Source organism: Mizuhopecten yessoensis, unplaced genomic scaffold (genome assembly GCF_002113885.1).
Source record: "Mizuhopecten yessoensis strain PY_sf001 unplaced genomic scaffold, ASM211388v2 scaffold1029, whole genome shotgun sequence".
NCBI lineage: Eukaryota > Metazoa > Mollusca > Bivalvia > Pectinida > Pectinidae > Mizuhopecten > Mizuhopecten yessoensis.
The window spans coordinates 38,068-49,126 of NW_018403842.1; the positions used below are offsets into that span (position 1 = coordinate 38,068).

The window sequence follows — 11,059 nt, forward strand, 5'->3', positions numbered from 1 at the left end:
CCCCTGAAAATGTACTGTACTGTTCACCGAGATCTACTCGCTAGCTGTAGGCCTACTCTACGTAAATAGTGTCTTCTGTTGTTTGTAACGGTCCGTTAAGTCTGTGTAGGTCTCCGCTAATGTAGCTTCTATGTACGCACACAGACGCTTGTCAATGAATACACCTTGCTTCATGATGACGACATCAAGGTTATTGTACCACGTGATCTTACCTAGCCAATCGGCGAGTTGCCTCTGCCGGAGGATTAAATACGTCAACCCACGGCAGGGAAGCCTCATAACGATAGTAGAACTTGGAGTATACAGACGGCTGGCCCGTCCGAACAACAATTTTGTAGATTTGTTTATTGTTTAAATGTAAATATCTTGTACACAAAGGAAAAATGGCACCGAGTCCTGTAGATGAGCTTGCCCTATTGGACTTGGAGAGGTAAGTTTTCTATGTTGTATGTTTACATATTGTATTGATAGCTCTGACATTTCTGGGCGGGGAGTGGTCCACTATCTGTCGTAGTATTGAATTGACAGTGATCCTACTTCAGCCTGTATGTAAATATGACAGACAGTGATATAGAAGACAAGATTGTGATGTTTTGGTGACCGAGATATGTAAGGTATTTGCCTGGTTTCTCGTTATCCATACCTGGTGGTAGAACGAAAATGGGCGCCATTACACCGAGCCCTGCGCACCTGTTTCAGCCTAGATGATTCACACACCACATACACACAGTGTTAACGTCAGAAAGGCTATACATAGATACAAGAGTGGCTGTAGCCGACGGGCATACGTTCGGCGGATTTAATTACGCTTCTAGGTTATACTGATGTTAGAAGGTCTGTCATAAACTCTAATAATGGCATTGTCATTTATATCTTCTCTGTTTTAACACCACGGATGTAATACCTCCTAAATTACTGCTTTCTTTTTCGTCTTATTACTTAATTGCCTTATTTTCGTCGTTTTTTATGATGTTTATGTAGGAACATACCTTTCTTATATTCAAAATAAAATTTTGATCCATATTACCTCCGGGGAAAGTCCTGTCTCGTAGCCTTGTCGATATATATAAATGTATTTATTTCAGTACCTTCTTTGAATTATGGTGCCGATTAAAGTAAAAGGAAACCATACATGTTAAGATTTTAAAATCATCAGAACCAATTTTGTCATCTTGAACTCTTGTTCTACAGGTCCAACAAGGGAGCCTCAAAGCAGAGGCGTGACCAGATTAACTCAGAAATTGGGGTAATGAGGGACCTTCTGCCCCTGCCCGAGAGTTCACGACAGAGGTTGTCACAACTTCAGGTCATGTCACTGAGCTGTGTTTTCATCAGGAAATGTAATATTCTCCAGAAAAGTAAGTTATATTTCTTTTAAATACTGTCATAAAGACATTTATAACATTGTCCGTATTGTTGTTTTAACTAATTTGCCTATACATAATATTGTCTTATATATAAAATTGTCGACACGGTTTATGCTTACATTTTAGTAATTTTTGTTAAAGCTTAAATATGACATTAAAAACAGTATATTTTCGGCAACATGCCACTAGGTTATCGTCTGCATTTTGAATTTATTATTAGTTGTTTTCATTTAAATGTGAAAGTTGGTAGGAGTATTCTTGCTAAAGTCCTATTTTTTTCCATATAAGGCATGTTGGATTTTCCTATGAGTTTGATGATACTTCCTTATTACGCAAGTTGAATATCCGGTTTTTAGTAAAAAATACACCAACATGAATAATTCGTAGCTGATCTAAACAAACATACTTTAATATTAAATCCCTTTGAAACAGATATACATGTTTGAAATTAATTTCATTTTTAGTGATACAACCCCAATCATGCCCTAACGATGCCCCGTGCGAATTTTCACAGGTAAGAATGATTTTTTTAAATATGGTATAACACTATTAAACATTTCTAAGTATGTCTATCACGTGAGTGTGGAGTGATCGGGGTCACCGATGACGTAAGAAAAAGGTCATGTTTGTTAACGCGGCGGGGATCAGCTTCCAGTGAGGTCTATTTACTCAACGTTCCGCTCTGCTGATCCAAGTGACCTCGTTTTAACTAGTCGGTTTATGAAATATGTTAGCAAACTGATGTACGCCTGTCATTAAAATGACATTACATCAAAGAGTCTTCAAATAAAATATTTTAATATGCGTTATGTGTTTAAAGCCAATGCGTGCCTTTGTAATGGAGCTAATACACAGTGTGGCCCCAACTTGAGGTCAGAGTTTAAATTTAAAAATCTTTTGACGTCATCTAGTGCTTCAATAATTGTGGGCCGTACTTTAGATAAAAGCGATTTAAAAACCCTGTTTGAATAGCCGATTGTCCTAGCTGCCGGTCTAATCCGCGTGTGTTTATATATGCTTTGGTGACGGATCAGACCATATTGTCCTCGCGTACCCACAATGCTGGCAGTTCGAACGTACTTGGTTAACTATACTTGCATGGTTGTTTGCTCTGTGGGTTCAAAAGACAGGACTGCACCGAAAGCCTTTGCGCTAATGCCATTTCATAAGAATAAAAATCCTTTAATGGAGCACTCAAATGGATCTCGCCACTGAATCAACATTTTGTTTCTGACCTCAATCACGTGATTGCATATGGTGTACACGAGAATGATGTGCTGTTGGTTTGAGCGTGTGATAGAGCATATGCTACAGACGCGATATGTTTCTTTAGAACGTAACCCACATTGAGGTAGAGTCCTGGGAAGGCGCCAACTTTTTATGATACAGGCGAGAGTGTTCTAACAGGAGGGTTAAATACAGGTCTGCCTCAAACATTAAACTGCATGAACACTACCCCAGTGTTGCTTAATGAGAAAAAGTTCTATTAAGATATTGGCAGATTTCTAAGTTTCTTTCTTCTTCATTACAGCAATGTCGGCCACATTTGCTCATTACTGAAGCCCTTCTGACTCCATTTACGATAACGGTGCCAGAATGTGAACGCATAGAATAAGTTGATAGCGTAACGATTTTAGACTGCTTCCCTTTAGTGAGATTGTTGTAGAGAATTTGGGTGGGAACACGTGCAAGCCCGTGCTGTGTCCCCGGTATCAATGTGTGTACGTATCCCCCTGATAGTGTCTGACCTGTGACCCCAGCACACAAAAATAAATGTGTAGTGTAAGTGAATGTGCTGCATTATGTTATGGCGTATCTTCCAGATGACATGTTTATGACCCGTATTGGCAGTAAGCGTCACACCCTGGACAACTTGTTTGATAAAGTCGTTTTTATCGTTACAGTCACTGACTGGGTTTCTCCTCGTCACAACCAGAGATGGCAAGCTGGTCTACATCTCAGAGAACGTTACGGAGTACCTGGGACACTCAATGGTAGGCTACAATCATTGTTATCTCCAAGCGGAAGAATAGAGCTTCTGAAAAAAATAATTCGGTAAAGCATAAAAAAATAGATTGGAGACCTCTTGTGACATCAATCGAAAACAATATAATGTTTAAAAAACTTTGTTATAATAAATACCGCTTAAAACGGAATGTCATGTCAAACTTAATCTGTTACCTTTATTTAGGTTGATATGAAGACCCAAGGAGACAGTTTATTTGACATCGTCGACAAACGTGACCATGGTACTGTGCAGGCACAGTTGATGCATGGAGGAGGAGATATTGACAAGAAGCAGCCGATCAGTTTTTTCTGTCGGATGAATATGTCAAGGACTCTCAAGCGACAAGCTGGCTTTGGTGATGTCAAGGTAGGTTGATGCTCTAACCTCTAGTTCTGGCACGAGTGTTTTGTTGACCTTCTACCTACGGTAAGGGAGTGTTCGAAACCCTTTACTGGAACATATTTGTCGGGTGAAGGTGATTCAGGAAACTGGACCTGTCCATATGTAAACAATACAGTTCAGAAAGCGATAAGATGTTATTGTAGTTTGGTCGGTATCGCGGAAATCGCTGTTAGGTGAAGTACAACATCCGGGCAAGCTTTAAACCCTCAAACTGTTATTTCTCACGAGTATAATAGACCTCAACCAGAAACACAAAATACGCTTTAAAAGTTTAAGAGGGGATTATATTTGTTTTTAAGATTAAGTTTTTATTATCAATTCGCCAGGATATATTTTTAAAATTCAAATGGAGATAAAATTGAATCATAAGACAAAAATGGAAACAATCTAAATGCAAGGAAATAGTATCAGTTATATATATTTCAATCTTATGATGATGAGACATACACAGCAGAAAGCATTAAGGATATTAATACGAATATTGAAGTGATGGAATTTAAACTGATTTTAATGTGCCATGAATAACAAATGCAACGGGAAACATTTTAGATCCTATAACAATTTAAATCAATCTCGACTTAAACAATTTATGAGCATTTATCCATATACCTGAACCAATACCTGAACCAACGCAAAACCATAAAATTAAGTCCTGAAGACACATAATACACGATAAGTGATGGAGCTGTTGGATCGTTCATAGATGTAATTTCCTTCAGATTACTTACCGCGAACGATCGCGATTGCAATTTTACCTGAGATTGGCAGTATGCCAATAAGCTGTGGCTGTGTTCGGTGGTCGACTGGCTTACATTGACATAGAACAGGCAAATGATGGATGCGTTCTTCCTGACGAAATCCATTACTCATATCGTCTGACACATTAACTCTTGTTCTGCGCTGGAGTACCTCGTCAAGAGCTATTGAAAAGTTAATGAGGCTACGTTAAGGTCAAAGCGGCAGTAACCGTTCACCTAGTAAGGTGTATACATGAAAGGCTCTTTCTCATAAAATATTTTGCGGAAACCAATACTATTATATTTATCAAAAACGTTTATAAAGTTTAATGAATATATGTGAAAATATGTGAAATACGATTTTTTCCCCGCTTGTAATGAGACGATTTTTTTTAATTTTTTTTCACTTGATTTTTTTTATTTTATTTATGTTACGTTGATAGAGGTGAAATATTTACTACTTCAAAAGACCTGTTTGGGCGTAGCTGTTTAATCAGGCCGAATGCAGTTGTATTTTTAGTAATACATTGTACTCGGCTAATCTTCCTGTTTAATTATGTTGGTTTTGAATAGCAGGTATAGCAGACATGACAAATACGTCATTTGTTTGATTTATTTAATGCTTTTAAAGTTTAATAATTATGGATTTATCTGAACAAAGGGTGAAGTCTTATTAGAAGATGATTAAAAAGACAATAAGAGTAATGAATGTAATGGATATGTACTACACAGGTATCTAGGCCTTAGTGCTGGCTATTATTGTTATCTGATTACCTAAAGACCAACTCGGAGTAATGACATTAAGCTGTCATAAAATATAGTACACCGCTACAATCCGGTTGTTACATGACATATATTAGACCTACACAGAGCGAGCCCTAGGCGGTGACTTCATGCTTGGCTGACTATTCATAATACAGCCGTTGTTATATAGGATGATAGGCATCTGTCGCGCTGAATCATCAACGAATGTCTACTTATTCCGTATGACGTATAAAACAGGCGGAAACAACAGCATGATGGCCTGGTTAAAACATTTATTTTAAACGGTGTATACTTCCATATTAGTATCTAAGTACTACAATATATAACCACTATAGATGACTCACAGTTTGTGTGCTGTTTATTGCACAATATCAGACCAGTTTGTTTGCTGTATATTTCACAATATCAGACCTTTTTTTAAACAATTATCGTTTACGTTGGTGGCAGGCCGGGAGGAGAATCACATATTGCATGATTCCGTCAGACATTAATAAATAAATAAATAAATAAATAGTCTTATGATATTTGAGGAATATTTGTCAGTGTTTTTAAAATAATTTGCTGAATGTATGAAGATACATATGTATAAAAAGTTAAAAGTAATGAACGCAGATGTCGGAATCTGGACTGTATTTGATGTTTATTTCCCACGGCAGACTTCCTAGCCAAGGTTATGAAATATTTTGCAAGCTTATCAGCAGCCTGCCCGCTAACCATATACAGTGTAGAGGTCGACATCAAACACACTACGTCATACACGAAAAATACCAGACACATCCTCACACGCAGCCAGTTATACTGCCAATCCCGTGCTGGGAAAAACTGCCTATGAAATTACTTTAGCTTGATTTGATAAGTAATAATTTTCCCTATGAAATGCACATAGAAATTGTACCTGTTTTAGGCAAATACAAATAAAAACATATCTGTCTTTAATTATTCTATATTTCCGTTTTTGGTGTTGGCATTCAAAGGGGCATTTTGTTCACTTCTGCATGGATAATTGATGGATAATTGATGGATAATTTAATGGAATATTTTACTTTTCAACCTTTTTCTAATAGAGCGTTATACAATTAAGACATGCTTCATTTTTTTTTAACTTATAGGAAGAGGGACAATTGTGCATTTGACAGTTTTTAGTATATATGAGTACCCACCATGAAATAATACCTTTAATGCTTATGTATAACCTTTCTTCTATCTTAATATTTTCTAGGTGATGCACGTGCGCGGCCACTTCGTGTCGGTACCAGGGCAGGACTCTGGTAACGAGCAACAAGTGTTCATCTCGGTGTGCTCGCCCCTGATAACCCCGGATGTAAAGGAAACGCTTATTCAGAACAATACCATGGTATTCAAAAGCATACACCATCTGGATATGAACTTCCTGGAAATTTCTCAAAAGTAAGTTTTATCAGTAACATGTAAAAAATAATAATTTGTAATTGATAAAAATATTTGATTAAGTCCATAATTTCTCTTTTAATGGGACTTCAAATAATGAATTGTGTTTACTTATGAAATCAATGAAAAAATAATAGTACATGTATAATGAGATCTGACAATGACCTATTTACGAATTGATATATATATATCTGACTTAAGTGTACACATGCCTCTGCCAAGTTGCCCTTGATTACAGAATTGTCGGCCAGGGATGTTATTGATTATCTCTCATTTGCAACACAAATTCACTGATTACATTTTCCTTGTAGCGGCGAGTATCACCTTGGCATTGAGAGTGATCAAGTTAAGGGAAAATCCTGGTACTCCTGCCTGCATCCTGAGGACATCCATGAGGCCAGAGAGAAACACATTCAATGTAAGTAATCAATAGATATTATACAAAAAAAATCTGTATATATATAAATTTTATATTCATATGAGTATATTCATAAGTGAAAATTGTCCTCCGTTAAAAGTACAAATGATCTGTAGATTCTAATGTTAACTATTTTTGTTAATACAGTGGTTAAGTCGAGGCATGAGATGGGTTCCATGATGACAGTGCGCATGATCACCGGTAACAACGACGTCATCTGGGTCAACATTGTGATGCACGTGCGTCAGGCGTTGCTGTCCAATAGTGACGAACCCGTCATTTTCTGCATCAATCAAGTGATCAGGTAAGCATTGATTACTAGTGAAGAAGACTTCTATCAAAAGATATTCGAAAAGTGCGCTGTATTCCTCTGTCATTTAGTAATTGTATTATTTTCGATAGAATGTCTGTATTAAATACCACATTATTTTATCTTGCAGTGAACAGGAAGCATACCAATTCAAGATTCAGGGGCAGCTCTTTGCTCTTTACGCAACCCGTGCTTCGGACTTCTTCTTTGGTTCTACGTTCTGTGCACCCGTTTCACAAGCCTTGGAGACAGGAATGATTTCTCAACAGCAACAGGGATCACCAAACTTTGCTCAGTCATCATTTTTCGCAGGACAAACAATTTTCGATGCATCTACACCTTCACCCCAAGGGTTCAATCGATCCGCCATGTTTTCGTCTCAGCCAAACCTGTGCATGAGAAACAATGTACCCGGTCAGGTCATGGGACGTCAAGGCCAAGGTCACACAAATACACTGAAGGCATTGAAGAGAAAGTTACAAGAGAACTTCAGCTCCACTTGTAAACCAATCAAAGTCGCGAGAATGGCTCAGGACATATCCTCGGGAAACGGCTTCATGGTTTCTGGAGGAACACCGCTGCCATCTTCGTTTGAAAGTAACTCATATCGCAACATCCATGGCTCTTCCGTAGCTCCTCAGCAAGCGGTTACTACTGGACCCGTGCAGATGATGTACTGCCTCAACAATAACGTCCTCCCAGCCACCAAACAGAAGTCGGTTTTGTCCGACCCCTTGCCAGCATTCGTGGAGCAGACACGGTTGATGCAAAAAGCTCCATCACTAGAGCAAGTTGTGCCAGAATTATCTATTCCCGCCTTCTACCCAACGCCTGAACCATCACCGGTATCATCGCCTCAACCACAGATGAAGCAGGAGATACTCCCAAGCGGTGTCGACCCGATTATGGTGGCCAAACATCTGTGTGCCCTCCGACAGAAGCACGTTAATAGGACACAACAAAGCACTAAGGTATCAAACGCAGAGCCACAAAAGAAACTTTTACCTAGCTTGGACGTGTCGTTTGTGGACTCTTTCTTCGACGAGATTGGGACCCTGGACGGTCAGCCGCTGTCTATCAGAGGGTTGCTCCAACGTGTAAAGCAGGAACCAGTCGACGTCACTGACTACACCTGCCTTCACACACAGGAAAAGCAACTCCCTGCATTTGAACAGTTTGACATCGATGAATTGTTCGAGTCAAGTGGTGTACACTTGAACAACACTTGCAACAACTTCATCGGAATGAAGATGGAAATAGAGGACCAACGTATCCCGTTGTGCGAAAGTCAACCCAGTCCTACGCCTTCATCTCCTCGTTCAACTGTCGAAGATAAGCTTTCTTACGACGACATCATGTCAAGCGTCGTGCTGACACCCGAATCTGACTTCGATACTGATCATTGTGAGGATCTGGACCCCGATTCCTGGATGCTGGAGACGTGTAATATTGATATGTCTACCAAAGGTCTCGACTTGTTTGCCGAACCAAAGCTCCAAACCGACTTTTGTCTGAAAAAGGCTGGCCCTTGCTCAGATGAAACCGAGTTGTATCAACTCAAACAACTTATCTCTTCATGGACACCAAGTGGTAAGCATACATTTACCAATATATATTTATGCAAGCCTAACAAAGAAAAATATTCTGTTTCAACCTTCGGCTCTGTTTTGCACTATATTATTATTCAAAATCATAAAGTAAGTAAAAACTAACCCCCTTGAGTAAGCAATGAATTATCTAGAATAGGTAGGGAAAGCAGAAATTTGATGTAGCGTGGGCATATTTTAATAGCATACATGCTTTAAAATGACAAAATTCCGATAAAAATAGCACAGAATATTAAAAAAAATCACAGAGAGTTGTACAAAGACAATGAAACTGATGTGATCGTCCCTTTTGTGTTTTGCAGGTGTCTCTGAATCAAGTGAAGAATCCCAGTAGGCCGACGTGTAAGTTCCGACTTACGATTTATCCATTGTATGGCATATTGCCATTGGACGTACCTTCGCTCCACTGCTGGACGGATGGACAATGGGCGTCTTCAAAACTCCCGCTGGACGGGAGAAACTTTTTCTACATTGTTTAGAAATTTAATTTAATTTTATTCATGAACAATTTTATATCAAATCAAATGTGCTTTATCTATACCGATTCCCAAGCTCCGCTGGCCGGACTTTGTTTTGGATTAAAAGCATCGGATCTGGAGGTACTTCCTGTTCCGATGTGTATGGCGTCTCACTGGTTGGGACTCATACGTATCCATACTTGTAAATATATTTTCGGACTTTGAAATGAACTTTTTGACGCTAAATATAGATATGTTATGAATTATAGATGTTCTATATTTTCATCCATGTTGATGGTTAGTTATAGCAACATGAATATATATCGTGTTGAGCAGCGCCTTTGAAACATATGCTATTGATAACGTGTTCCTCTCTTATCTAGTACCTTGTCAGTAGATAGTACTATGATTTGTACTTTGAATTGTTGTATGTCCATTTTCCATTGACACACCACACGTGACTTGCTGGTCGAGTACGTAATCACCCTTTATCTAACGATAGGAAAACTGTTCTCGGAATGAGGGAAGAAAGTAGGCTGGATCTCGTTGACCGAGAATGCATCCTTCATTATTTAAGCTGTTTTTTTTATAAACACACAATTTCATTATTCTATACTTATCTTCCAATACACACCGTCAACACTTTTTCTCTGGTCAGTGCGATCAAAACGAGGCTGGTCCTCAAGTATTTTCATTCATCATTTTTCACGAGGCTGGACCTCATATTCATCAATAATTTACATAATAATGAAATTGTTGTGCATCTTATTTGTCTAGCCCTTGTCGCTTATGAGCTTCAAAATGAACGTCACAGGGGGAGGGAGAAATATGGGAGATTAATGCTCTTGCAAATTTCTATGCAAGATTGAAAGACAGATAATTATTTTATAACTTGAAGGCAGCAATGTCACGTCGTTAACCATGTGGCTTTTCAAGTGACTGTTGAGTATAGGTAAATATGACTGACGTACAGTTGGGCGGGACTAACTAACAGTACAGGTAAATGTACTATATCGTTGCTCCTAACTGATACCTATGTCGGGTTTAGTGAGAAACGCAAAGTAGACGTTCATTTCCTAACCGTTGTTAAATTTCATACAATTTTTACCTTGTTATTACAAAACGTGAACTTGTTGTCATGACAGTAGATCCTCACCCGCTGGTCGGTAGATAGGTATTGTCATAACAACGATTTTGCAACCATGGTAACCAATGAGAGGTTATACTTGTGTGACTAAGCTTCTCAGTTGTGTTATTATAATAAACGAAGAAAACAATGCGCACATCGTTTTTTGTCTTTCCTTGTTTGAAGAACGTTTCATTACTGGCGTAACCTTAACGCATTGATCAATGACAGTGCAGGGTCATATAGCACGGCATCATCTATCATATAAAGCGTTGATCCGGAAATTACTTTATCGGAGAGTCATAAAGTTGTCTGTGCTATTACCTGTTACATTAACAATGAAAATGACATTGTTTTGAACGATGTGTTATGTTTTTCTTATGGATACTGTAAATCATGTTCATTTTGCGAGATCAATATTTTAGCAAAGGTTGATTACTTTTTCAGATACATT

At 38.4% G+C, this 11,059-nt stretch overlaps 1 protein-coding gene across 1 annotated transcript; it reads left to right on the forward strand.

Annotated features, from left to right (window-relative positions):
• Nucleotides 1–253: 253 nt before the first annotated feature.
• LOC110456711 (neuronal PAS domain-containing protein 4B-like) lies at nucleotides 254–10,758 on the forward strand. Its single transcript, XM_021507623.1, has 10 exons — nucleotides 254–430; nucleotides 1,192–1,358; nucleotides 1,832–1,881; nucleotides 3,272–3,361; nucleotides 3,559–3,741; nucleotides 6,499–6,686; nucleotides 6,998–7,104; nucleotides 7,252–7,408; nucleotides 7,545–9,004; nucleotides 9,324–10,758. The coding sequence occupies exons 1-10, from the start codon at nucleotides 384–386 to the stop codon at nucleotides 9,353–9,355; spliced, it is 2,481 nt and encodes an 826-aa protein (XP_021363298.1). The 5' UTR covers nucleotides 254–383; the 3' UTR covers nucleotides 9,356–10,758.
• Nucleotides 10,759–11,059: the final 301 nt, after the last annotated feature.